The 26,121-nt window shown below is 58.6% G+C and overlaps 4 protein-coding genes across 4 annotated transcripts; 2 read left to right on the top strand and 2 right to left on the bottom strand.

Moving 5' to 3' along the window:
• Positions 1-1,229: 1,229 nt before the first annotated feature.
• BESB_005680 (fructose-bisphospatase II) lies at positions 1,230-4,835 on the top strand (the record flags this gene model as incomplete). The annotated part of the gene is made up of 8 exons (XM_029359323.1): positions 1,230-1,327; positions 1,986-2,139; positions 2,482-2,590; positions 2,951-3,054; positions 3,315-3,404; positions 3,822-3,914; positions 4,190-4,289; positions 4,597-4,835. 8 exons carry the CDS (start codon positions 1,230-1,232, stop codon positions 4,833-4,835), a joined length of 987 nt encoding a protein of 328 aa, XP_029222236.1.
• A 4,614-nt stretch (positions 4,836-9,449) lies between these two features.
• Positions 9,450-17,474, bottom strand: BESB_005670 (putative ATP-binding cassette G family transporter; the record flags this gene model as incomplete). The annotated part of the gene is made up of 12 exons (XM_029359322.1): positions 9,450-9,701; positions 10,388-10,482; positions 11,019-11,117; positions 11,589-11,707; positions 12,061-12,211; positions 12,579-12,697; positions 13,221-14,374; positions 14,863-14,981; positions 15,509-15,671; positions 15,842-15,925; positions 16,334-16,437; positions 16,838-17,474. The coding sequence occupies 12 exons, from the start codon at positions 17,472-17,474 to the stop codon at positions 9,450-9,452; spliced, it is 3,096 nt and encodes a 1,031-aa protein (XP_029222235.1).
• A 385-nt stretch (positions 17,475-17,859) lies between these two features.
• On the top strand, positions 17,860-18,081 carry BESB_005660 (uncharacterized protein; the record flags this gene model as incomplete). Its single annotated transcript, XM_029359321.1, has 1 exon — positions 17,860-18,081. The coding sequence occupies one exon, from the start codon at positions 17,860-17,862 to the stop codon at positions 18,079-18,081; it is 222 nt and encodes a 73-aa protein (XP_029222234.1).
• A 3,038-nt stretch (positions 18,082-21,119) lies between these two features.
• BESB_005650 (heat shock protein HSP60) lies at positions 21,120-24,895 on the bottom strand (the record flags this gene model as incomplete). Its single annotated transcript, XM_029359320.1, has 6 exons — positions 21,120-21,301; positions 21,738-22,257; positions 22,702-22,897; positions 23,088-23,499; positions 23,877-24,176; positions 24,772-24,895. 6 exons carry the CDS (start codon positions 24,893-24,895, stop codon positions 21,120-21,122), a joined length of 1,734 nt encoding a protein of 577 aa, XP_029222233.1.
• Positions 24,896-26,121: the final 1,226 nt, after the last annotated feature.

Raw genomic sequence — 26,121 nt, 5'->3', positions numbered from 1 at the left:
TCTCGAGATACAGCTACGGGCACGCAGGGAGGGGCTACGCGGTGACGGTGGAGGCTGTTGGGTAACGGCTCGGGGGAAACGATGGACTCAAATACAGTTTGTTAGTGCGTCTTAGCTCCGCATTGTCCAGGCAGCAGGCTCAGCACGTAGGAGATCTGTCTTGCCCTTCCCCTCGTTCGGCCCCTACGACTCGGACTGGAATGGCCGTTTGGCATTGCAGCGCCCTCATGTCTGCCCCGTAGCTCGCTAGACCATGCACTGGGGGACAGCAGCTTGCCGACCTACACTGACCCGCAGACGATTCGCCGACAACATAATAGTATACAGGATTGCGCGTCTGCGGAGTCGTCTTTTAAGCTCGCTGATTCAAATTTGCATTCGCGGCTTCCTGCGTCCGAGCCTGCGGTTTTCCCTCCCCGCAGAACGAAGCCTGTAGCGCCAGAAGAAGTGTGGTAACGGGAAGTTGGCTGGGTGAAAACAGGGCAGGGATAGCTTACACCAGGATCAAACTATCTACAGTTCGTGACTTACTTGCCTACAAGTTCTGTCTGCGGCTTTCAGCTGCTTGTGTTTATCGGCGGGAGAACTTTGGCGAACGCCAATGTCGAGGGCGGGTTCCCGTTGACTGGCAGCTTCATCTGAGAATCAGACTTGCGCCAATATGGTTATATGCCTCTACATATGCTGTAGAAAAGCAGCCGTACGGCTGAGTGCCATGTATAATATTTCTCCAATGGCATTGAGGCTTGTAGTTTTTCAATTCGCGTGCGCTCCCTCCGCTGCGTCTAGAGTTGATGCTTCACGGGGATACCTCTGTTTGGCCTCTACTCTCCGTGTTTTCGTCATTCCTCCGCGTCGCTGGATTCCCATGCTCTGTCCTCCTCCCCTTCACCGCATAATCGCGTTGCTTGGCAGGAGATATCGTAAGTAACCCCGCGCGGTGAAGAGGCTGCCCGGGAGTCGCGTCTGCACCGCCACCCAAGCTGCGGAAGCAGGGCAATGTGCAAAAATCCCGCACTTGTCGTGCGCCGCACTTCGGAGCATGCATGCTTGCTCACCGGAAAACCCTCCATCGACGGCATCAGGCCTGTCTCCGTCTATCTGCTGCGCTGCTCTCGGTACACACCACAACAAACTTCGCAACTTCTTGTCCTACAACGAGAAAAAGTGTTTTTCGCCGCTGTGCCTCCCCTCGCACTAGTACCACAAGCTCCTCTGTCATTTTCACCATGGCGACAGCAAGCCAGCCGATTCCCGAACTCGGAGAGTTCATCATTGCCAACAAGGATAAACTCCGCAACACAGGACAAGAGTCGGAAATGAACAGGTATGCGTCCGGCTTCCAACTTCTCGGGCTTTTTTCCTTGCCGTCTGGGGGTGTCTCGGCGTCCGCGGGCAGCCGTCGAGACTACGGTGCTGTGACGCCAGGGGCTGGAGGCCGTCTTCTGGACCAGGCGCCAGGCTTCGGAGGTCTCGACGGCTTGGGGGACGACGCACTGTATCAAGGAAGATCAAGTCCTTCCAAAGAGCGGCACCTGCGTATTTAAAACTGCGGTTCGCGGGGCGCCGTTCTGCTTTGCCTCCCTGCGTCCAGTCCCTCCGAGGGTCGCTTCGACTTTTTCTGGACGACGGCAGTGTGCGGTCTCTCTGCTGCTTCGAGCGCTTCCCACGGTGTGTTCCTATCTTTTGTGTCGATCTCGGAGTCAAAGGCATCCCTGCCGGCGAGAGCTGTTTTGCTGCGGAGGGGCCGGGGCAGGAGGCGGGGGGGGGGGGGGGGGGGGGGGGCTGGGGCGGAGTCCCAAGCTCGGGGAGGCCCCGGGGCTGTGTGTGGACAAGGCGGCCGCTGTGGTTGGAGTTGCAGTCCCAGTCATTCTGCCTTTGAGGACTGATCTTTTGTTGCCGGCAGTGAAAAGCGTCATCTGTGTGCCGCGGTCTACCTCAGGGCAACCTCTCTGTATCCCTGTCCTCGTGCATGTGGTCTGCAGGCTCTTGACCTCCATCAAGTTGGCTGCCAAGGTCGTGAACCGCGAAATCAACAAGGCCGGACTTGCGGACATCCTCGGCGCAGCGGGTAACCAGAATGTGCAGGGAGAGGAACAGCAGAAGCTGGACGTTTTCGCAAACCAGAAGTTCATCCAGGTACAGAAGCGCTGTGTGCGTTCAATGTCGGTCTCCGTTGTTCACTCTACGTGATTCTCCGGTCTAGGGCTGTGACAGTGAGGCAAGCCTCATCTGTTTGTGCAGAGCAGGACGCGTGTGACAAGAACAAGCTCCGTGATGCAGATGTATACCCTTCCGTTGAGGCTTCAGTGACGAGACGCCGGCGCCCAGGTTTCGAGGACGTTGTCGCCGGTGCCGTACAGTCGACTGAATGCACGTAGTCTTGTCGCAGCATAGCGTTGGGGGGCGGCCGCCGATTCTGACAGCAGCGAACCAGTTCGTTTTCTAACTGTGTTGAGTGGGCACGTCTGCTCTCTGCAGGCTCTGGTTAACCGTGAAGTCGTGTGCGGTATCTGCACCGAGGAGGACGACGACTTCATTGAGGTCAACAAGGATGCTCATTTCGTCATGCTCATGGATCCCCTGGATGGTGAGCCGCAGACACTTGCTTTTTTTGTGTATTCGCGTGGCCCTGGCAAAACGGGAGGGGGGGGGGGGGGGGCGGGTTGGGGGGAAGGGGGCATGCGTCAACTGGCGGTGCTGCATCACAGACGTAGCTGCAGGGTGTTCGATATGCGGCGGCCGCTGTGATCGGCAGGCGACGGCCTCGAGGTGCGCCTTCAACGCGGGGCCTGTCGCAGATCTCAGTCGCAGCTGTGGCGGTAGTTGGTTTCCGCGTCTGGAGCTCTCTCTCGGCGCTGTCCTTGCGGTTTGTTTCGCCTGTGGCGCCCCAGGATCCTCCAACATCGACGTCAACGTCTCTGTAGGAACCATCTTCTCCATCTACCAGCGCGTGTCTCCTCTGGGCTCGCCCCCGAGCTGCGCGACTTCCTGCAGCCCGGCCACGCGCAAATCGCGGCCGGCTACGTTCTCTACGGATCTTCCACGATGCTTGTAAGTCCGAATCCACGAGCTGGGGCAGAGGCCCTCCCGGGAGGGCTGTGTCTGCGTAACGGAGTCGCAGCTGCGAGGGGAGTATGGCAACCGCGAGTTCGCTCTCTGCAGGACAGGCTGGGTGGGCGACTGTTTGCGGTTTTTTCTGTCCAAGGGGAAGGCAGACCGCGCAAAGAGGAGCAGCTGCGAGACCCTGGAGGGTTCTCCGTTCGCACGACCGCCGCTTCGAGTGAGATGCGTCTGGTGTGTGGCATGTGTAGGTCATCACCACTGGTGACGGAGTCAATGGATTCACGCTCGACCCCTCTCTGGGCACTTTCTTCCTTTCCCACAAAGGCATGCGATTCCCGGTGAGCGACTTACCTGGCGTGATGAAGGCGGAGGGTTCAGGTATCTGTGTCGCACGCCCGACGTACTCGCAGATTCACTGGTGGCGTGGACTGCTGCGCTGTACGGGGGAGAACGGGGGGGGATGGGCACTGTCGGAGATCTGTGTTGTGGCGTTCGCGCAGCCCAGTTCCTCAAGGAAGCCCGTGTGAAGCTCGTGCGAGTTCCGAGGGCGGGTGGTGCCGGTGAGCGGGTTCCGGCGGCGGTACAGCAGGGCGAGGGAGCGATCTCTCTGCATCCGGCTCTTGAGGAAGGACGCCGTCCGTTGAACGGGTTTGGTGGTGGCGTTCGGTCGCCTTTCTGCGGCGCGCTCGTGGGAGGAGCGTCTCCAGCCAACTATATTTCAGGTTTCGGGGCTGTTTGCGTGTGTTTGCTCGCAGGAGAAAGCACGCATCTACAGCGTGAACGAGGGAAACTACAAGGCCTTCCCGGAGGGCGTGAAGAAATTTCTCGAGGAGTGCCATGACGATAAGGTACGCCACGAAGCTCCCTCGGGGGAACCCCCAGGTGACAAGTTGGTTTCGTGATGCAGGTGCCCTCCAGGTCCGAAGTATTTTTGCGCATTTCAGTGGTGTTAAGTGTGCGTTGTACTAAGCCAGAATGTCCACACGCAGATCAGGGGTTGTGGCTGCCATCGGCGGTGAACCACGCGAGTGCAGCGGGTCGCGCCCCCGCAGCCGCAATGGTTCGCGCTCTGTCTCCTCTCATGATTGTGTGTTGGTTTGTTGGCTGCGTTTCTACCTTCCAGAATGGCCCCTTCTCGCTGCGATACATTGGCAGTCTGGTCTCGGACTTCCACCGCAACCTGCTTCAGGGAGGAATCTACATGTATCCCCCCACCAAGAAAGGTAAGCGCGTGGGCCTGTCGGCGCAGCGACAAGAGTCGAGTCTCCGGCAGGATTTGGGGCCGAGCTGCAATATTTATGTGCAGAGAGGGTGTACGCTCCCGCAGTTGGTCTCTCCAGTCATCGTCTTGATTTCCACACGTCTAAATTGGTTTGACTCCTCGAGAGCCTGTCTCTCTCGCACTGTAGAGTAGCGTGAGCTGCTCTGGAGGCGGTGTCCACGAACAGGGTGGAAGTGCATACAGTCCGCCTGTGCTCGCCCCGCGTTCTGTCATGTTTTTGCACTGTGCGGTGACTTTTTTGCTTGCAGACAAGAAGGGCAAGCTGCGCCTGTTGTACGAGGCCAACCCGATGGCGTTCCTGGCGGAGCAAGCCGGAGGGAAGGCGACGGACGGCTTCGACCGCATCTTGGACATCCAGCCCACGGAGCTGCACCAGCGCATTCCGCTTATGATCGGAACTGCGAAACTCGTGGACCGCCTTGGAGCTTTGATGGCTCAGTACAGCCCTGAGTGCCGCCTCCATGGCGACAGCGCTGGCAAGCAGTAATTGTCGTGAGCGGGACGGGCAGTAGTCCTTTCGGAGACGACTGACGCGCAATGGCGGGGGCGTGAGGAGGAAGGAAACAGCACCAGAGATTCTCTGGCGGAGTTCCGACACCGAAGACAGGGTGGGTCGGCCGCCATCTTGTGTCTACCCCTAGGGCCGGATAGAGCCTGCGACTCCATTGGACATCAGCCCATTTCGAGGAGATGGAAAATGGTGCATAGTCACGCTCGGCATCGAATTCCGAAGAGACACCTGTCATAGCACACTTCTGCATGCGGTGGTGAACCCTTGCAACTTTATTCCTGCGTGAGATCGCGCTTTGCCCTGCGCCGTTGGTGTGTATGTCTTTTCTAGCACCTGAATCTAGCTGCTCGAGGTCCCTCGGCTGTGTCACGCAGAGGCAGGGGTTCGATGTACGTTCGAAAAGAATTGTTGTGGTAGAGCAAGGTCTTTCGTTCTTTGTGCTTGCGTTCAACTGGCGCGGCGAAAATGTTTCTGACAATGATACAACACAGACGCTTCGCGACCGCTATGGCACCGGATTTGCTCCAACGTACTGTCGGCCTCCGCACACTCGTTCGCGAGCGTAGGCACTCATAGCCCATTTGCCGGGTTCATCACCAGCCACGGCTCGATTGGAGCTTTGCGGATTACAAGTGATTAGCGAGCCCCCTGCACTCCGAGACACACTGTATCATCGCACTGCACGACTCTACGGGGGACCCCGCGTTTCACCTTCGTGCGTCCAGCATCCAGGGAGAGAGTTGTCAGCAAGAAACGGCCTCGTTTAAACCATGTTCGGCGAAACGCTTGCGCTTCACAGATCACTGCACTGCGTGGCACTCTGCCGGCTCTCGTCTGGTGGGAGAGGAGTGGCTCTACAGGAACCGAACTGTACCTACGTGAACACCCCGTCGACACCGCCAACCGAAGCAGCTGCGCTTCTCTAGTGGGACGAGTAAACAAGGAAACTGAAGCTTGGGTTACAAACTGCGTAGCGAACATGTGGCGACGGTACAGTACCTGCGAACAGTGCCTAGTTGCGAGGCATGGATAAAGCGAACTTCTTAATATGAGACGCAGGTGTATCTAGCAAACGGCGCAAGGAAGTCTGTGGCATCGAAATCAGTGCAACCTCAGCTTTCCGTGTTGTTGACGCCACAGCTGCCCCATGTGTAACGTAACGTTGGTCGAACCTCCACGAACGCAACGCATCACTCATTACCGCGTTCCTTCGTTTCGAAAACAACAGCGGGTCGAATGCTTCGATGTCGTTATGCGCGTACAAATGAAACGCAAAAATGTGTGCCCAGCATTCGGTAACACGGCAGAAGCTCCTGGATAAAGTGACGTGGGCGTTACACCCACGTCACTTTATCCAGGCACGTTTACTCCCACCATGGAAAAGAAACAATTTAGTGAGTCGTTACAGAGATTCAACGCCAGAATTGCGTTGTGTTTGTGCGTGCCTCATGGTGCCATGAGTACATGGCACCGTATATCATGGAGTACGCAGTGAGTTGTGGTCTCAACCCGCAAGCACGAAGTGCCAAATGCTGTCTCATTTTCTTTCTCTGATTTCCGCGTACACAGGTTCGGATGGTCTTCTGTCGTTCCCAGGGCCTCCCGGAACTTGAGGTCCACTCGAAGTCCGCGGAGGACTTGAAGGACGTTGCACGACGGCGTAGACTGAAGTCAGGGGTCTCGGCGTGGGGGACACCTGCTGATGGCGGGGGCCCGGGAGGTTTGGGTGAGTCGCGTCTGCCTTGACCGGACGGCGTGCGGGAGTAAGCCGTGACCTAGAGGCCGAATGATCAATGGATGCGTAAACCCCCTCCATTTCTTGCGGGGGCGGTGCTGTCGGCGCTGGATTCTGAAGGGTTGCGTATATTGATGTTGGATGAGTTATGGGAGGCGGCCGACTAGGAGGAGGGGACTCGATATCAGCATAGATTGTTGGGAGAGAGGAAAGCCCCCTGGACCTCCCTTTCGGCGGCGTCGGTGGGAGGGGCCCTTGACCCGCAGAATCTTCCACCACTCCCCGCACACCGGTACCGTATCGCACGAAGGTTCCGAAAATAGGTTCGGCGGGCTGATGCTTAGGTGCAGGCGGGGGGCGTGGCGGACGGCCGAGTGAAATAGTACGCGGAGGAGGAGGAGGCGGTTTCTCTTCTTGGCCTCTTTGTAGATAGCTGGGTGGCACTGCAGAACTGGTGCTGCCAGGCAAAACACGCCTAAGGCGAGGCTCGCTGTGGCCACCGCCAGAGGTGCGTCTTACGTGTTGGTCAAGCGGCCCGCTCTTATCCTCTGCTGCCAGTACAGAGTATATGCCGCCGGCGTAGAGCATGAGAAGCATCAAGCCAGGTGATGGCTTCCAAAGTCCCAGCGCTGCACACGCACGTGCAGCAGCCATTTGGATCGTAGAACAGGACAAGCCAGCGATCAAGAGACAAGCACAGGCTCGACTGGGGTGCTCCGTCGACGGTAGACAAAATGGTAAGCGTCAAACAAAAAAAATCGTCGTTTGGCCAGGCGGCATACACTACAGCCTACATGTATGCCTTCGGAAAAACTCCAGTAACAACTAAAAAAGATGTGACGAATGTTGAAGGTTTTCAATCCACAGGACACCTGGTCTAATTCCGGGCCGCTTGCTCGCTGGGCACGCGAACGCGCGTGTCTGCTGTGTAACACAAGCAGCTCACCACGAGAGGGGGGACAGCAGTAGGCGCACCTACATATTTCAGCTAGGTTCTTTGCGACACAGGGGCTCGACCTTGGAGTTTGCCTTATTACTCCCTGGGAAATGGTTGCGACCCTTGTCACTGTAAGGCTTATTGCGCAAATAAACGTTCAGCGGGGATCTTGCCTGCATATGGCCAGGGATGCCTCTTTTGAGATTTGTGTCCGTAGGCAGGGAACAACAGTATCCTCTGTTAGCTATCCATGCTGGGCACCTTCGGGTAGCGCTGCGACTCTATGAATTGCATTATGTCTACCCCTGCGTCCTGCAGGTAGCAACCTTTCTGTGCGGCGCGTGGTACGAGACGCACCACTAGAGTGATCCAAATCTCAGAAAGGTCACACATTCAGTTTCGTGCCGCAGTCTGATGAGAATCATATCACCTCCCGATTCATCAGGCTGTTGAGGACAAGCTCGTCGTGCGGTACCATTTCTTGGCTAAGATGCATTTTCTCTTCCGGGCGCCGACATAATAGATGGATTCCTCGTAGGCATCATGGCATCATGCGGGAATGAGTTCCGCCTGTCGCCTGCAGGCGAACCAATAGTCACTCAGATTCATTACAGGTAGCGGCGCGGACCCTGTGCGACAAAGCGCCAAAGTTCTTCCCGTGGTGCAAGCTCCCCACGGCTTCATTCATCTGTCAGCAGCCCTTGCCTCTGGGGGCGATTCAGCAACGCAGTCACAGACGCGAAGGCATACCATAATTACGGTGAGAGCTATTGCGGATATAGAATTAATTATCACCGTAATCAAACTGCCGAAGATAATTACGGCCTTGTGGGATATCCCGTGGTGCCCTCGCCAAATGCAGGCCGCCGCCTTCTTCAGATAGCCCTTGGACAATATGAGATGTAAAGATGTAAACGATCGTCAGATTTATAGTTCCACATTAGCACCAATGCAAAGGCGTTCAGAGCGAAAGGAAGACAGCGCTGCGCGACGCAGTGTCACAGCAGCTCGTGATGAGACAGACACTACACGGTGCGCGTCGTATACCTCGCCGGCGCTGCTCCAAGACTCAGCTGAAGCAGGACAATCTGAAAGGTGAGCGCGCAGCGTTATCTGCAGTGTGCACCTTCGTGTGAACTCGTCGTTACATTTTGGGACGAATCGTGAAACTCTAAACTCGTGATTCCACCAACCAGGGCCGACGAAATTCACTGCACGGCCCCTTGCGCCGTTGGCGGGAAGTCGAACCGCGACCGCGCCCACGCTCTCGCGGGCGTTGTAAAAAACAACGGACCACACGCAACATGCAGAACAGGCAAATCCACGGGAAGAACCCAGAGACAAACTGAGGCTACGCAGAGAACGAACTACACAGATGTGCTGCTGCGTGTGACATGGGTAATGACTACGAAAACTCCTAGACGTGTGTGGCACTAGTGGAAACGAGAAAAACAGAGACACTTGAGACAAACACGGCACAAGCCAATCCTTGCAGCTTGCAGTGGGGGGCCTGCACATGCGGCCATGTAACCGTCCCTGGCCTGCGGCCTTCGACTCGAGACCGCACGAATATGCAAATACTGGTAGTCGAAGGACCAGGCCTCTGTACGAAACATGCCTCTTGACCTGGATTAAACGTCCGCCGCACCTTCGCTCTTTTTCAATTTCTCAAGTCTCCTTCGACTCCCTGCCTCCACGACCGTCTGTCTGTCCGTAACGCCTACGTGGAACCGTTTCCTGCCCGAGTCGTGCTCTCCTCCCTGCTTTTCAAACTTTGCCGCCTGTCCCCGCGTACCTGCCGCCGATTTTTTGTTATCTACCCACCTCGCGTCTACACACTCGCCGAACTTTCGTCCGGTTTCTCCTGCGCGTGGCCGCCACGCCAGGCGCTCGCGCCTCTCTCTGCCGTCGCGGAGGCTCAAGCCTCGAGACCGATGTGCCGATTCATGTACTTGAGAGAGAAGAAGGCCAGCATACGGAAGACGCATCCAAGCAGGGCGAGCAGCCCGACGTAGAGGCCGATATCCGTCGTCGTGATGCCTCCGTAGGACTCGAGCAGCTCGCGATTTGAAATCGAGCCCCAGTACTCTTCGGGAGGAAACTGGTTCAGTGCCACAGCCACGTAGCCGTAGTAAATCGGCGACAGATATTTCACCCAGCGGATCCACGCCTGAGAGAATCAGCACAGGGCAACCACACGCCTCAGAAAAAAGGAAAAAGTATACAAAACTCCAAAAAATCAGAGAACACGCGGAAACGTCGAGACAGATGGGAAGGGGGCCCAAGCTGTGACGAATCCCGCGCAATTCTTCCCAAACAAAAAACTTGAAAAAACTAGGCGCCACGGTTCGGCGCTGGATGGGCGAAGAATGCAGACACGAAGTATGCAATAGGAAACGCATCGGGGGAATGCCAGCAGTGTGAAAAAAGGGAAAAAAGGAGCTGTTTTCCAAGTGACACCCAGATGGAAAAATACCCTCTCTCCGATAGCCGAGCAGACCGGGAAAGTTCGCATTCAATACAGACGCTGACAGCATTTACAACCTCCAGGGAAAACAACAAGCGGCCCACTCTCTGGTGAGTTTGTGAACATCAGTGTCTCGCGCCCGCCCTGCTGCTGTATACATCCTGTTCTTCCGATTCTGTTTCTCTGTTACACGATATGCAAAGCTTCCACGACCACTATAAATACAATCACGCGCATGTATATATAGCGCTCTATATGAGCAGAGGCCTCTGTATCTGCAACTGCGAAGACGCGTGTTGTACTCAGCGCAGAGAAGGCGAAGACGGGCAGAGGGAGACAACGCACAAAAAAGTAAAGGAGACGAGCGAGAGAGAAGAGAGCAGACCTACCGGGATATCGTCGGCGCGAATGTAGAAACCCGAGACGAGGAGGAGAATGAGAAGCACAATGGGAGCGATTGCTTGCGCCACAGCCAGCCGTGGCGCTGCGACATGCAGGACAAGACAAAAGGGGCAGTTCGACTTCAAGCCGACCAGGGAGGTCTCGCCATCGTCCCCTGGGTCTCCGTTGTGAACTCGTCTGTCTCTTCCGGGACGGCAATCTCAGCGGAGTTCTCTGGATCTCCGCACATACTATTGCTTCGCTTTTGGGGGCTGATCCCTTCATCCCAACCTACGCCTTCTCATCGCCCAACGGAGAGCGATTTCCTTGACACGCTGGGAAGCTGCATGCGCCCGAGGCGCTGAGCGACTCGCGGCGATTTCGCCCAAAAGAAGCCTATCAAACGGGGCCCACGAGGGAATACTGAATGCAGACTGCAGCCGCCCACGGTCAGTAAAGCTTCGCCTTCTTGAAGCAGGGGCAGACGCCTAGAAACGAAAGCCACTCGCTTTCGTACTCGCTGCGGCGCCTCTCGCCTCCTCCGCAGGTTTTCGCTCTTCGGTGGAGTGAAGGCTGCAGGCGGATGGGATTCAGGTCCCTCGAGCAACCCTGACTCTGTGTCTCGTTTCGAGTGCTTACATGCGGAGGAAATGGAAAAGAGCAGTGACGTCGATGCGAAGATCGCCAGCTGACCGACGCCGAGGAAAACGAAGAAACGCACGGCGTCTCTGTACAAGCCTGCAAACAACGCGGAGTCAGTCAGACGTACGCGCCGGAGAACACGGCGCAGAACGCAGCGAACGCGCGAAAGAGTCGACCCGCGCGAGAGCGAGAAAAAAAAACATACAGACTGCAGAGAGCAAAGAGCCAAACGCGGAACGCGGCGCATCCTAAGAAGGGTTCTGGGGTATGTTTCAGGAAGTGACACACGCGAGGGAGACGGAAGGCGAGATCTGCACGTCGTGAGACCCGAAAAAGGAGCAGAGGCAGTTCTGAGAAGAAGACAGAGAGAACCATACAGACAGAAGAAGGTGGAGAGCTTCAGCGAAAGCGCACTAGATGCACGAGAAAACAAAACTGATTGAACACGGTCTCCCACACGCAACCAGGGGAAGAAAGGAGCCCAGAACACAGGCGCGCGAATGAAACCAACCCCGAACGCGAGACAAGCCGGAGAGGCTAGAGCCCCACGTGTGAAGAGACACTCACCGCACATCCAGTAGGCGAGCAGCATCACGCAGGTGAGAGGCCCGTGCTGAAACGGCATATTCGCCAGCGACTTGGCGACGAAAAAGGCGGAGGGAGAGTAGTTCCCATTCGCAGTGTCCCTGCAGAACAAGACAAACTCGACAGGAAGGTCACTCACAAAGCGCCAGCGACCCCCGAGCGTCGTCGCGGTGGCAGCTGCGATCGCGATGCTTCTCAACAGCATCAAACAGTGTTGCCTCGCGTGCATCTGCATCTCCGCTGAGCGAGCGATCCTGGGGAGAGGCATCACCCCCAGGACACCGCATCGGTCAACACGGTGCAGAAACGCAGGCGGCTGCGGTGAACAAAAGAGGAAGCAACAACCTGCGCGTAGACGTCGGGCGATAGGGAGACCTCCGAGAGGCCACCGCATACAGAGAACGACGGGGTCCGCGACGCGGGGGGAGAGAGAAGCGGCCGCGCCGCCGCGTACCTGTTGAAGACCTCGCGATCTTCACAGAATAGCACAAGCGCGTCGAGGGGACCAAAGACGAGCTGCGAGACGAGGAAGAAAATGCAGCCCAGGAAGTTCTTCCCTGAATCAAACGAGTAACCTTGCCCTGGAATGTCGTAGAAAATCATGCCTGGGCTCCAGACACAGCGAACCCCCACATCACACTGATGACATCGATGCCAGAGCTGAGACTCGCGCACGAAGATAGAGAATGGGCATCCGAAATAGAGAAATCCAAGAATTGTGGCAGTTTAACGCGCAGAGGTGTGATGCCTCGAGCGCGCGCGCAGCAGGCAACTGCAGAAGTACATCGCCATCAGCTTAAACGCACCCACGAAATCCATGACATAACGCATGAACGTTGCACGTCCTCCATCTCTCCCTGGAAGAAAAGAGATTCTAAACCTCACAACGCCACGGTGGCGACGCCGAGCGGCTGAAAGCGCTTCTGTCGCAGCCGCGACGACTGGGTGGCTTTGAGATGAACGTGCACTCACCAAAAATCAGGCCAAAGAGGAGGTTCAGACCGAGCTGAACGAGGGAGCTCATCGGATTCCTCAGCAAATTCAAAAACCCCATTTGCACTAGGACCCCGACTTCTCGCCACCAGTCAGACCTGCGAAAACAAAGAGGAGCCGACAGTTTAGCTCACTAATGAATTTCAAAAGGTCGCAGCCACTCTGCGGGAGGCGGCTGGTGCATCAATGATTCTCTGCCTGCGTCAACCTGCGAATCTCCAGAATAAGCCGCCTGTGCGCCCTCTCTGCGCATGCATCCCCTAGTCCTAGTCCTCCCTACACACACGCTGCGTCACTCTCGGTGCCGTTTCCTCTCGACCGATTGGTTAAGGGGACCTCTCCATCGGCCTGTCTTTCTTCCTATCCTTATCCTTCGTCTCTCTCTCGCTCTGCGTTTACTGCCGCCACGCTCGTGGGGTCCTTTCATGTAGCCTGCGCTCCGCGTGTGCAGCCTCTGTGCGTGTCTGTGTGTCTGGGGCACTGCGTTCTGTTGGAATGCGTGGCGAGGCTAATGGACTGCGAGTCCGCCTCCCCGTAAGACTGTTTTTTTCTCACACAGATCGCCCTCTCTCTCGCCTGCGTTGCGTTGGCTGGCCCCCGGCAGCCTTCATGCTTCCTCACCATCCCGGTTGCCTGAGAAGTCTGAGGACGACTCCGCTCTTGGCGCCGGGTTTGACTTGCTCGGGGTCTGCGGCGGCGAGGATTTCGTCGATCGTTTCTTGGATCGCCTCGCGTTCGCCGCTGGCAGCGTAGAAATCTGCCAGCAGCTTCACGTCTCGCTCGTCCACGAGGACTCGGTGGATTTCGCCGGGCTGCTCTTCGGCGTCGAGGAAGCCGCGACTCCTGCCAGCCGCGGCGGCGAGCCCCGCTTGGGCGGCGCGGTCGCGGCCGTCTTCTTCGCGGGCGACGTCGCCCGACTTGCACGTCGCCTGCGTGCTCCACACACCCGAGGCCGCCTTCTCGTTCGCGCCCTCCATCTCCGACTGCGCCGCGGACGCGACGGACAGCACCGAGACCGCCTTCCGGACTTCCAACACCCCGTCGCGCGCAGGGTCCCCGCCCCCGGAGGCCAGGGACTCCTCCGCGGCGCTCGGCGCGGTCCGACGCACCCGCAGGCCGCCGCCGGTGTGCCGCGAAAGAGAGGGTTGCCGCGCTGCGCCACGCTCCTTCTCGCCGCCGTGCACACGCGCGTAGGGCACCGCGACCCACGGACGCTTGTCGTGCGGCGCGGGCGCCTCCTCCTCCTTGGCGGTCGCCGCGCCCGCGAGCAGCAGCGGCCGGTCGTCGTCGAAAAACGCAGACGCCGCGGGGCCCTCGGCGCCGGATGTCCGCGTCGTAGTCCGCTGCTCGTCGCCCTCGGCTGCGGCCTCGCCCGGCTCCGCCGCCCCCGCGTCCGACGCCTCGTCCGCCGCGCCCGTCTGCGACCGCGGCGGTCGTCGCCCCTCCTCCGCAGCGGTGGCGCCTACGGTGTCGCTGGCGCTGCGCGCCTGCTTCAGCTCCTGCAGGCGCTGATTCTCTTCAGAGTGGACGACTTCGAGCTCGGCCTCGAGGAGCGACTGAGCGCTCAGCGAGGCCTCCGACTGCGGACAGACGAGCGGCGCGCTACCCGTGAGGGTCGTCACGTTGAGGAGATCCAGGATGAAGTCCGCCGGATTGAACTGCGGCGGGCAGTGAAAGCCGCGTTTCGCAAAGTAGGACACGCACCGCCGCGCGGGTCCCTGGTACACTATTCGGCCCTCAAACATCAGAATCAGCCGATCGAACATCGCAAACAGCTGCAAGCCCACACACCCAGACGCAGCGCGACACGCCAGAGGTGGCGAGAGGCGCGCGAAGCGCAACCTACCGTCCTCGCAGAAAACGCCATTTAGCGCGGCCCGAGACAACACTGAAGGCGCCGGAACAGCCAGTGACCCGACGCAGGCAGAAAACAAGCTCCGCAGCATGCAAAGCGGCAAGAGCGCCGGCGCAGAGGGCCGAGTCGGCGCGACTGAATGCGAGTGAAAAAAAGGCAGAAAGGCCCCAGTGGGCGACACCATACACACACTGAGTTGCGCTATGCTCTTGCTAGTGGCTGGAGCGTGAGCACAAAGCAGTGCGCGAACAAGAAGGAACCCAGGGAGGGGCGAAGCGGGGCCTGCGTCCCCCGAGAACGAGACCAGTTTCTGGGGATGCATGCCGCGGAAGAAGCCGATGCGCCGTATGATCCCACAGGAAGACGCGAGAGTGAAGACCGCGCAGGCTTGAAGAGCTGGAGACCAACCTGACTGCGCGGCTGGTGAATGGTGCAGACGATAGTTCGCCCGCCCTGACGCGCGAGACGCAGAAGAAGCTTCATCGTTTCGAAGGCGAGCGCGGCGTCGAGTCCACTGGTCGGCTCGTCTGCGCCGCACCGCAGAGAGCCCAAAAGCGATTGAAATAAGACACGCGACAGATCCAGCACACACCGACAAACGAGCGACCCATGCGAAACAAGATGTGAAACCACAACGCGGCGCTCGATCTTTGCTGCATCCAAGTCCCGCCAGGGGGACAAATTCATACGAAACACGCGGAAGTGCAGGTGGCGGCGGCGATGACGGCGAAACTGCTTCAGCACAACATGTCCTTTTCACTCTCAGACACGCGTGCCTACGAAGCGAGATGAGACAATACACAGACGCAGAAAACTGCATACACATACATGCATGTGAGCACCTGTATGCAGCTAAACGAGCAGACACTTTACCGGCAGGAGACAAACAGATACACGCATCAGAGCGCCAAGCCAAGCAGCAGCCACAAAGAGGACTCGAGAGCCGCTGCAGATCGCTCGCCAGCAGTTAAAAAAAACGCCACCATCTAAGCCCGCGGAAGTGCGGCGGAGGAGGCTCCTCGCGCGCCAGCGGCTGTCGCTCTGGTGAGCGTACCGAGGAAAATCAGGGAAGGGTTGTGAAGGAGCTCGACGGCGAGGGCGAGGCGCTTGACCTCTCCGCCGCTGAGACCCTTCTGGGCGCTTCCTCCCACGCGCGTGAACCGACTGCTCCAGAGGCCTAGCTCCCGCAGGACAACCTCCACACGCTCAGCCCGCTCCTGATAGGAAAAAACAGTGAGAAATGAATCTAGGTCGGTGCGAAGGAGCGCCAACGGGGGAAAAAGACGCCCCCACGCAACAAAAGAGGGCGACACGGCAAAGCAAGCGGAAAGAACAGTGAAAACAGAGGATTCTGAGCAGCATCAGCAGCAGTTCCACGAATTCTCACCTCCTCATTTGCATCCTTCATCTTGAGACGCGAAAAAAACGTGACATACTCCATGACAGTGAGAAGTTCGGGGACTTTGTCTTTCTGCGAGAAAAAACAAACCCTAAACCCTCTGAGACCGTTGCCAAAGCTGCTCCACACCCTAGCTCCCTAGCAGCCTCGCACTCCATGCACCATACCGAAAGGCCGCCGCCCACACGCCACCGGCTTCGAGAGGCAGCTGCGGCAACTAGAAAGAAGCGAGTGTCTGTCCATCGTTGCACTTCGCAGCGAGCAGAGTCTCCGCATACTTGCAGCGGCTGCGCAGGCTCTAGGAGGCACGTGACGCGGAAACATGGAAAAACATCGACATGCGCATCACGCGCACGAGCGGAGACGAGGCAGGCAATGACGCCCAGGACGCGTTGAGGACGGGGCGCCGCCACAGGAGGTGAAGGACTGCGATGTGCGTCTCTGTTCGCCTTTGACATCTTTCTTTCGCTTTCAGCACACCTGCATCACGTAGGTCGACACCGCCGAGAGGGGCTCCCCAGGGCGAAGCCCGATATACGTGAGCGACCCTCCCTGCACGACGCGTGACGACGGCGGCGACCGTCCTGAAGAGAGAAAAGAGGCGGAAGACCCAGAAGGAAAGCCGTGACGACGTGGAGGAACGCAGACTTAGAGATCCCGCAGAGAGCTAAGAAATTCAGGCGGAGAAGGAAACGCAGCGAACAAAAAAAAGACAGAGAAGGCCAAAGCAGGCAGAGGGACACCAGCCAGCATAGGAGGCGCTGTACGCCTTGAAACTGGACACTGCACCCAGCCAGGTATTGAGAGACGACACGGCAGGGGACAGCGCGAGACCCCGCCTCTTCGCCCTCGCTCCCCGTCCCTCTCTCTGGGGCGCGCCCTTCGCTCCCCGGCGTCGGCGCCTTGGGCTGTGCACGTTTAGAGATAAGCTGCGCCTCTGGTTTTTTTCCTGGCTTCGCCCCGCGGCGGCCGCGTCTTCCGCACCGGCGAGCGCGTTGAGCAGCGTCGTCTTTCCCGAGCCGCTGGGGCCCATGATGACAAGCATCTCTCCAGGCTTGGCGTACAGATCGATGTCGCTGAGAATCACCTTGAGCGGCGCCGAGGAGGCGCTTGCGCCCGGCGCTCCCGTCGCCGTCTCCTTCTGCTTCTCCGCCGGCTCCAGGCCGGCGGCGGCGGCGCCTCGCCTCCCCTGTTGCCTCCCCTGTTCCACGGGCTCCTGACCCCGCTCTCTCGCGCGCGCGCCGCTCTCGAGGTCGGCTCCGCACTCTGCCTCTGCAGCGGCTGCGGAGTCGCGGCGGCGGGTCGCGTCGGGACTGTCGCGGACGCCGTTGGTGGGGGCGGGCGCAGGCGCCGCCTCGTCGCCCGCGAGCGCGTCCGCGCGCCGGCGACTGGCGCCCGCGCCGGTCGCCGGCAGACACACGTGCGCCGTGGGCACGCAGGGCAGCGGCTTCTTCTGCCGGACTGCGTAGGAGAAGTTCTGCGCGAGAAGCGTGATGGGACGTCCAGCGGTGACATGCAGGTTCTTCGCAAACGCAGACGGCGAGCCGAACGCGTCCCTCGCGGGGCGCCGCGGCTCCGAGGCGTGGTGCCGCCCCCGGCGCGGGTGGGCTGGGGCATCCATGGCGCAGACGCGAAAAAACAGGGACACAGAGAGACGAAACTAAAGACGAGGCGGCAAGCGAGAGAAGGGCGAGCGATCGGGGCGAGAGGGGGCGGTCGCTCTCTCTGAAGGCAGCGCAACGTTGAGCGGTGCCGCGCCTTCCTCCACAGAAAGGCAAAGACAAGAGCACAACTCGCAAACGATGACAGAACGGAGGAGGGCCGAGTGACGACGAAACGCCAAAAAAAGCCGCCAAACGGAGCTAGATGTGAAGGCCAGAGACCAGCGGCGACGGAGGCGAGCAGCAGAGACGTCGCCGAGGAAAAAGCAGTAAAAGGAGACGCGGCGAAGAAGACAAAAGGAAGTCAGGCACTCCCCGAAGTCTCTGTTCGGCCTGCGCCCTAGAATGGTGCGCGGACGAAGGCAGGAAGCCCAGTCCTTCTTCGTCGCGACTGCTGTCTCACTCTCATCCCTGGGCTACGTCGGGCTGCACTCGTCACCTCCACGCGGTCTCCGCAGAAGCTCTGGCAGGGCAAGACGAGGCGCGGGAGACAGGGCAAATGAAGACGAGAGAGGCGACCCGGCCTTCCGTCGAGCGCGCCGTGGAGCCCAAACGCCGAGAGGTTAAGGCGGAAATAGTCTTCGCGGGGCTGTATTGCCGCCCGCGCCACGCAGAGCCCACTAGTCGCTCTGAGTCTCAGCTCTGCCCTTTGCCACAGCTTCGTTCTCTCTCTGCAGCTCTCTCCCTCGTGTCAAGGGGAAGCGCGAGTACACCGAACGGCGGGAGCTGTGTCCCCGGCGATTCGCCTTCCCTCGGCTCGGTGCGCCCTCACCTCAGGAAGTCTCCTACGGACTCTGCAGGACGACGACGCAGGAGTGGGGGCGTTGAAAAAAGGCATATGCAAGACAAAGGTTAGCCAATGCGAAAACCTGTGTCTAAAGGCTGGAAGACCTCAGCTCAGCCACGGTCCTTCCTCCTGGCAGACACGAGGGCAGGCGGAAGAAGCTGCCTGCGAAAAGAAGCGAAAAAAGACAATGCCCAGTGCGCCAATGAGTCGTTCTTCACATCGGTTCTCTCGCACTCTCAAGCTTTCTCTGAAAGTTTCTCGCTTTTGGAGACGTCCCGACTCGCGTAAAATCCCACGCTGAGCAGTGTGCAAAGAAGGCGGTGTGCGCGAGTCCGTGCGTCGTCGCTGGTCGTCGTTGCCATGCCTTGAGTGTGTTCATACGAGGGATGGAACGCCTGCGAAACGTGCAAACGGCATGACTCCCGTTGCAAACTGGGGTTCTACGGAATGCGTAGAGGCGCGAGATTCGCCACACCGGAGACGCGTCCGCAGAAAACGCTGGACATTCACGGGGCCGTGCCGCCGCCTTGAGTTCGAGCAACGCGGGCACAACTCGCTGCGCGGCAGAGACAGACAGCCTCAGCTGCACGGCTCAGTCGAACCGGTACTACAGTCAAAAGGGAACCGCGGCGGGGTTCGCCCCTGAACGCATCCTCACTCTGAACCGTTTTCGACGCAACGCGACTAGAGGGAACGGCCGCCTGAGTCGTGTAACGAAGCGAGATGCGGCAGTACACAGCAGAAACCCACAACGCGGCGGCGCGCGGCGTGGCTCACTCGCGGAAAAGCTCGTCCATCGACGAGACATGCCTCCTGTTGCGGTGACAGCGCTTCCCCCGAGACCGCAGGACTCCAGACATGAATGGTTCACACGTGGAGAGGCGGAAGGGCCCCCCGCGTAACCCAACAAGCTCTCCGTGCAAGCACTCAAGAGTTCCGCGCTTGCAGCAGTCTTCTGCGCGAGCGCTGCCCGTCGGAGACGTGTACACATCGTTTAGAAGAAAAGGGCGGGATCCGTGCACTACACTTTCAGAATGAAAACTTCCCTCCACGTGTGATGTGTCAGCTGAGCTGAGCGCGCACTGCATGCTGTTCCAGGCGCCTCGCGTAAACGACACTCGTGGATCCACGCCTAGTTTACGCTTTACGAACCGCCGGACTTCCCCTAGAAGGCATTGGCTTTGTCGTTTATCTCTGCATCGAGCGTCTGATCCCACAGAAGCGACCAGGTGCCACGTTTCTTCCGAGCACAGTTCGAGGTGATTCTCACAACGCATGACCCCCACTTCCTGACACTGGGTTCTGTTGTGTCGGTTTCAGCAAAAGCGCCGTCACCTCAATTCGAGGGCTACAGACCCCCTGTGGCTGCTGGCATCGTGTTTCGCTACATGTCGACTACGTGACGAAAGCAAAGGGCCTCTCCCATGTGTAGGGAAAACCAAGCAGAGGAGGCAACGACAGAAATCGAGCATCGCATGAAGGGCGCAGGCGACCTGGAGGGGACGATAGGCCTAGGAACCTGCGCACCCTGCTTCAAGCATTATCGTTCGCAAGAGAGCTGATATTCTGCCTGCGCCAGAGGAGTTCTGTTTGCTATTCTGTGCGAGAATATGGGAAGCTGATGGTAAATAGTGTGTCAGCATTGACTGTGAAACTATGGGAGCTTCCAGAATTATCCATGCAGCCACGTGTAGAACGAATTCTCCAGTTACTACACGGATGCAAGGCCAACAAAAACGTGAAGTCGTCGCAGATGGAACCAACAGCCCGCCATCAAGCGACAACGTCGGCGCGGTCGCCTGCGCCTCCGGCCGTCTGCTCAGCACAAACAGTTCCTGAGTCAGGGTAGTGTAGGTTCGCGAGAGTTCCTCGCACCGACAGAAAAGAAGAAAACGAGAGAGAACGAGACTAGGGAAAACAGAACAAACAAAATGATAGAAACTACATGCAAGGCACGCTGCTCTCCACAATGTGATTTAGCCGCCCTTCAGCGAGAGAGCGATCGCACGTGAGCCCCTCGGATGTTCCCGCGCGATCAAAGCACAGCGACTACGGATGGCAACTGCGTAGGAAAGACGAGAAACAACAACCTTCCAGTGGATCAGGATGAAACACTCGCAGCGAACGGCAGGTCGCGTACGGTCCGCGACCCGCCAGGGAAGGTGAACGCGTCGTTTTTTTGTTCCTCCCACCAGGCCGCGAACGCCATTGCCGCAGAAGGCACCCGAAGCATTGTCTCAGCATCACAGTGTCGGCTTCAGGCTCTCTTTCGAGAAACCTAAACACCCTCGAGCCGGCCTTTGCCGCGACGCTGCCTCTACTGCCCATCCTGCCTTGCCTCTTCTGCAGCCACGGCTGAGCTTCCGCAACGCCTAGCCCAGGCAGGCACAGGCTCAAGCAGCCCTTCCAACCGGGAGAGGAACTCCGTTTCCGCTTCAAGCGATCTGTCGATTGCCCTGGCGCCTCTCCATCCGCCGCAAGAGTGCAAGACGGTTGGTCGGGCGGAGGTCGCGACTTTGCCGCTGTGGACGTTCGCCGGGAGAAGATTTTCGTGTCGGGCGGAGGCTGCGACTTTGCCGCTGTGGACGTTGGCCGGGAGAAGATTTTCGTGTCCCTTTTCCGTTGTAAGACAGCTCCGCGTTCTCTGAAAATCGCACCTGGTAGGCGCCTGCCTACCTCAGGCCTCCTACCCGCTCGGACGCTGAAGAACCTTCACGGCAGACTCGGATGCGTGACGGTAGTCTCTGCTTCCGCGCACTCGCGTCTCTCTAAGGAGCCTCGCAGCTTTGATGTTGACAGGAGGCGATCGGCGCGACGCTTAATACATGCCGCCCATGCCGCCGCCCATGCCGCCGCCCATCGGCATGCCGCCGCTCATGGGCTCGTCGTTTTTCTCCTCCTTCGCCTCGACGACCGCGGCTTCAGTCGTGGTCATGAGCGAGGCAACAGAGGCGGCGTCGGAGAGCGCGGTCTTGACGACCTTGGTCGGGTCGATGATCCCTGCGGACGAGTGCAGAAGGCAGACAGCGAACGGATGCAGCGGCGCCGCGAACGAAGTCACACGTACACTGCGAAGAAAAGCTGCACGCTGGGAAAAGAATGGCGGCGACACGGCCAGCGGCCCTGAGCCACTGCGTGTGGCGGTCCCTAGGGACCGCCACACGCAGTCCGCAGTGGCATCAGCGCCCCAAGCGGATTCAGCGCCGCACACATAAGACGAGCGAGAGCTAGGCAACCGCAGAGACGACTCGAGCGCCGCGAACGAGGCCGGCGTAGAACTCGACGAGGCCAAACGCACCGCCGCTGCGAGCGAGGAGGAATCGTGCCCGAGCGTTTGTCGCACCGAGCTGACGACCCCGTCGCTCGTTGGTGCGGCGTGTTTCTCGGGTCGTTATAGCCCTCGGCGTTCTGCGGAATTCACCTCCGCCGGACTTACCGGCGGCCATCATGTCGACGTATTCGCCGGTCTGCGCGTTGAATCCGCGCGTGGCGTCGGCTTCCCTGAGCAGGTTTCCGACGACGACGGCGCCCTCGTGGCCAGCGTTGTCGGCAATTGTCTTGCACGGCTGCTTGCAGGCGTTGCGCACGATGTTCACGCCGACCTTTTGGTCGTAGTTGGTCGTCTCGAGGTTACCGAGGGTCTCGCTCGCGTAGAGCAGCGCAGTGCCGCCGCCCGGGACGATACCCTCCTCGACGGCGGCCTTGGTGGCGCAGAGCGCGTCCTGGATGCGGTCCTTCGCCTCGCCGACCTCCACCTCGGAGGCGCCGCCGACCTTGATGACTGCCACGCCGCCGGTCATCTTCGCCAGGCGTTCCTGCAGCTTCTCCTTCTCGTACTCGGAGTGCGTCTGATCCATCATCACGCGAATCTGGTCACAGCGCTCGTCGATCTGTGCCTTCTCGCCGCTGCCTTCAATCACCAGCGTCGTGTCCTTCGTCACAACCACCGACTTGGCCTGCACCCCGAGACGCAACAGACCCCGGCGCCACACGGTGAAAGCCCGACATCTCACGAACCCAAAGACACACGGAAACGCGACAGAAAAGGGAAAACGAGGGAGCCAAAGTCCAAAGGCCCCTCACGCGGGGTTGACTTATTATTGTCTTTGTTCTTGAAAAGAGTCTTATCTTAGTTAATGGCCTGAGTCGTTTCCCTTTTGATCTAAATAAACCAGTGCGAAAACAAACTTGGCGGCGAACAGCAGAGCCCTCCACCCTTGGCGCGGCGCCGAGACACAAACCCGCTACACGCGCGCTTCGCGGGTCGTTCATGTTCCAAGTCTCGTTCGACCTGCGGCCGCCACGTCCTCAGCGTATTCTCAGCGCACCACATCGCACTCCAGGCGCCGCCGACGCGTTTCGCTGCGGCGAATGCTTTCGTTTGTGCCCTGTACACTTACGCGGCCAAGCATGTGCGGCATCTGGTGGCTGTCTTCGAGGCTGGCGCCCGTCTCCTCCGTAACGACTTGGCCGCCAGTCATCACGGCGATGTCGTGGAGCATCGCCTTCCTGTGGTCGCCGAAGCCCGGCGCCTTGACTGCGCAGATCTTCAGGCCGAGGCGGAGCTTGTTCACCACCATCGTGGCCAGAGCCTCGCTGCGGAGAGCAACAGGCAAGCGACACCCCAGCAAGTAGAAAGGCACCTGACATATATATATATATATATATATACATATTAGTGTATGAGGCTGGTGAGATAGGGTTGCCTCGTCTCCCACTCGCGTTAGGTTGTCGCTGCTTCTCCGCGTTCTTTGGTTTCTATGTGCCCGGTTTGGGCTCTGCGTACCTGTCGACGTCCTCAGCGATGATGAGGAGCGAGCCCTGGTTCTGAACGATGAACTCGAGGACGGGGAGGATTCCCTTGACGGAGGAGATGCGCTTGTCGTAGAGCAGGACGAAGGGCTTCTCGAGTTCGACCTTTTGCTCCTTGGAGTTGGTGATGAAGTAAGGGGAGATGAAGCCGCGGTCAAAGTTCAGGCCCTCGACGAGCTCAAGCTCGTGCGTCAGCGTCTTGCCCTCGGAGACCGTGATGGTGCCGTCGCGGCCAACCTTCTCCATCGCGTCGGCGATTAGCTTTCCAACGACTTTGTCGCCGTTAGCCGAAATCGTGGCGACGTTGAAGATCTCCTCCGACGTCGTCACGTTCTTCGTCACCGAGTTCAGGTGCGCCAACACCTTCTCGACAGCCAAGTTGATGCCTGCAGACCGCGCAGCCCCTCGACAGCCACGAGTGTGAACGCGCACCCCGCAGGCGAGGCCGCCCACACACGAAATACAGATGACAGAGAGAGAAAAGACGACGACGACCCGCCGAGGAAAACCCCTGCGAAGGCCCCTTGGCCGCAGACCCCGCGTCCACCTGACGAATACGCCAGTCACACACGAGACGGCAAGCGGAGAAGCAAGCACAACGGCGGGTTCACAAGGCGGCGAGCCGCAGAAGGCGCGCGTTGGGAGACAGAAAACGAAGCAAACTAGCCGGGAGGGCGTAGGAAAAATACGGACGAAGGCGGAGCGCGGTTCCTCGTGGCCTGGCGCGGAGCGTCACTTCAGTAAAGCGGCTCCAAAGTCTCACCTCTGAGGAGATCCATAGGGTTCATTCCTGCGTCGACCGCCTTGCAGCCCTCGCGGAAGATGGCGCGGGCGAGCAGAGTCGCCGTGGTGGTTCCATCGCCGGCAATGTCGTTCGTCGTGGAGGCGACCTGCTTGACCAGCTGGGCGCCGAGGTTCATCATCTTGTTGCTTAGCTCGATGGACTTGGCGACGGTGACGCCGTCCTTCGTAATCTTCGGGGAGCCATACGCCTGCTCAATGACGACGTTGCGACCCTTGGGGCCGAGTGTCACGCCGACGGCGTCTGCCAGACGGTTGCATCCTGGAAAGCCACAAGAACGAGGGAAGGCGCACGTCGAAAAAAGTTCTGTGACAAGCGAGGAGCCTGCCGTCTCCATTCTATTTTCAGTCTGCACGCGCCTGTCGCCGAAAACTCTACAAGCACGGCAGCGGCGCCGGCAGCGGCAGGCCCAGGCCAATGCAGAGACCCGCGAAACCCTGTGGAAGGCCCTCCCGGCGGATTCTAGAAAGGTGCGAGCGCCCAGCAATCGGCTGTCTCCTCGGCAGTCGCACACAGTGCAAAGTACGGACGCTAAAATGCAACGAGTAAAGTCCCGCAGAAGGGTCGTCGTGCAAAGAGAGTGGAAGATGTCGACGGGAAGTTCTTTGGGTGTTCGTAGAACACAGACGCAAAAGATCCATACGTGATGAAGCGTTGTGTGTGGCAGCCTTCCAGGCAGCGGTGAGATTTTGGGTCTGGGTTCCAAACAAAGGGATCTCAAAGGGCCCAAGAGGACACACACCCTTTGAAAGGGCTGGAGACGTTGACAAACGCTTTTTTGCGCGCCCCCCGCCAGAGACAGAATGTCGCAGGTACGCACTTTCATAGAGAGTTAACCCAGAAGTTTCTCACGCACCTGCCAGCATCTGGTTTCTCGCGTCACTTCCGAATCGGATTTCTTTGCTGCTAGCGTTGCGGATCTGGAAGAGATTGCCAGGGCTTCTGCCCTTAGCCAGTTTGCTGGAGGCGCGAGCGAACATTTTGCGAGCGGAAAGAAGGGGAGATGCAAGAAGCCAAAAGAGATGGACTGGATACAAACAAGAGAAAACGTGTCGCCTGTGCGTAGACACTGTGAAGAGATTGTCTCCGTTGCCTCGCGCAAGAAAAAAAATGGTTGCAAAAACGTGCGATGCCCGCGCGGGAAGCCGCCGCTCGATCACGCTGTTTCAGTCAAGAGTCCTTTTTTCTCGTTCAACTCTGAGACTGGCAAATCTTTTCGATTCCCGGCGGACAGCATTTCCACCGGAAAGCCAGTTCATTAGCACGCATTCCCGAGCTTGACTCTTGCCCCCACACGACTCATTTGTGCGTGTCTGCTCGGGACCGAATATATGCCGTCTCCCCGTGTCCCGTCTCCCGTCAGAACGCCGCGCGTCATCTTTGCGATGCACATCTGCACATGCTGCTCGTGGCAGACCTAGCTCGTCCCCCTTTTTTTCGTCCCTTTAGAGACGGTGCAGTCGCATTGTTACCGGCAGGAGTGCTGCCCTGAAAAGAAACTCCTGAAGTCCTTTCATGTGAGGGGGTGTGATTCCCATGCCGCGGAGTCACTCAGTCAACTGCCCTCACTGCAAGCCTCGTCGTGGCATGGCTCTTCAAGGCACATAAAAGATCGCCCTTTTAGTTATCGGTGATATGCCCTATGCATGTATCACAGATGTATCTATAAATCTTTCCAGGCATGTGGACGGCGCAAGAATAGCACCTAGTACCTCCAAAGGAGCGATATAGCTACCTGGCACACATTTTGGACAGTTTTTTGATGAAAACTCAAGTTGTATTTTCAAATTCCACATCGCAAATCTTCCTGTATATGCATATGCGGTGTCGGTAGTACGAATTGTACAGCGGAAGCTCCGTATACGGTTAGCCGAGATCGGTCGCCGCGCACACCCGTCCACACCTACTGACATACTCGCATCGCGCTTACGCCCGGAAACAGCCTTTCTACGACTGGGAACACCTACCGACGTTACCCATCAAAAGGTCCATGTGCCTGCTATTAGCGCGAGTCGGTTTCTCTGCGTTGGCGAGTTTTTCAAGTACTGGACGAGCACGAAACACCCCGTCGTGACCCCCCCCTCTGCCGGCCGAGTCACTTTGATTGCTTGATGTCAGTGCCGCGTCATCACACTCCACAACTGAATCATGAGGTTGCACAGAGTTTCGTCCTTTGTTTACAGCTTGAACCGGTACGTTCAGGAGC

This window comes from Besnoitia besnoiti, chromosome I (genome assembly GCF_002563875.1).
Source record: "Besnoitia besnoiti strain Bb-Ger1 chromosome I, whole genome shotgun sequence".
Lineage (NCBI taxonomy): Eukaryota > Apicomplexa > Conoidasida > Eucoccidiorida > Sarcocystidae > Besnoitia > Besnoitia besnoiti.
This window is presented reverse-complemented; position numbering and strand designations above follow the sequence as displayed.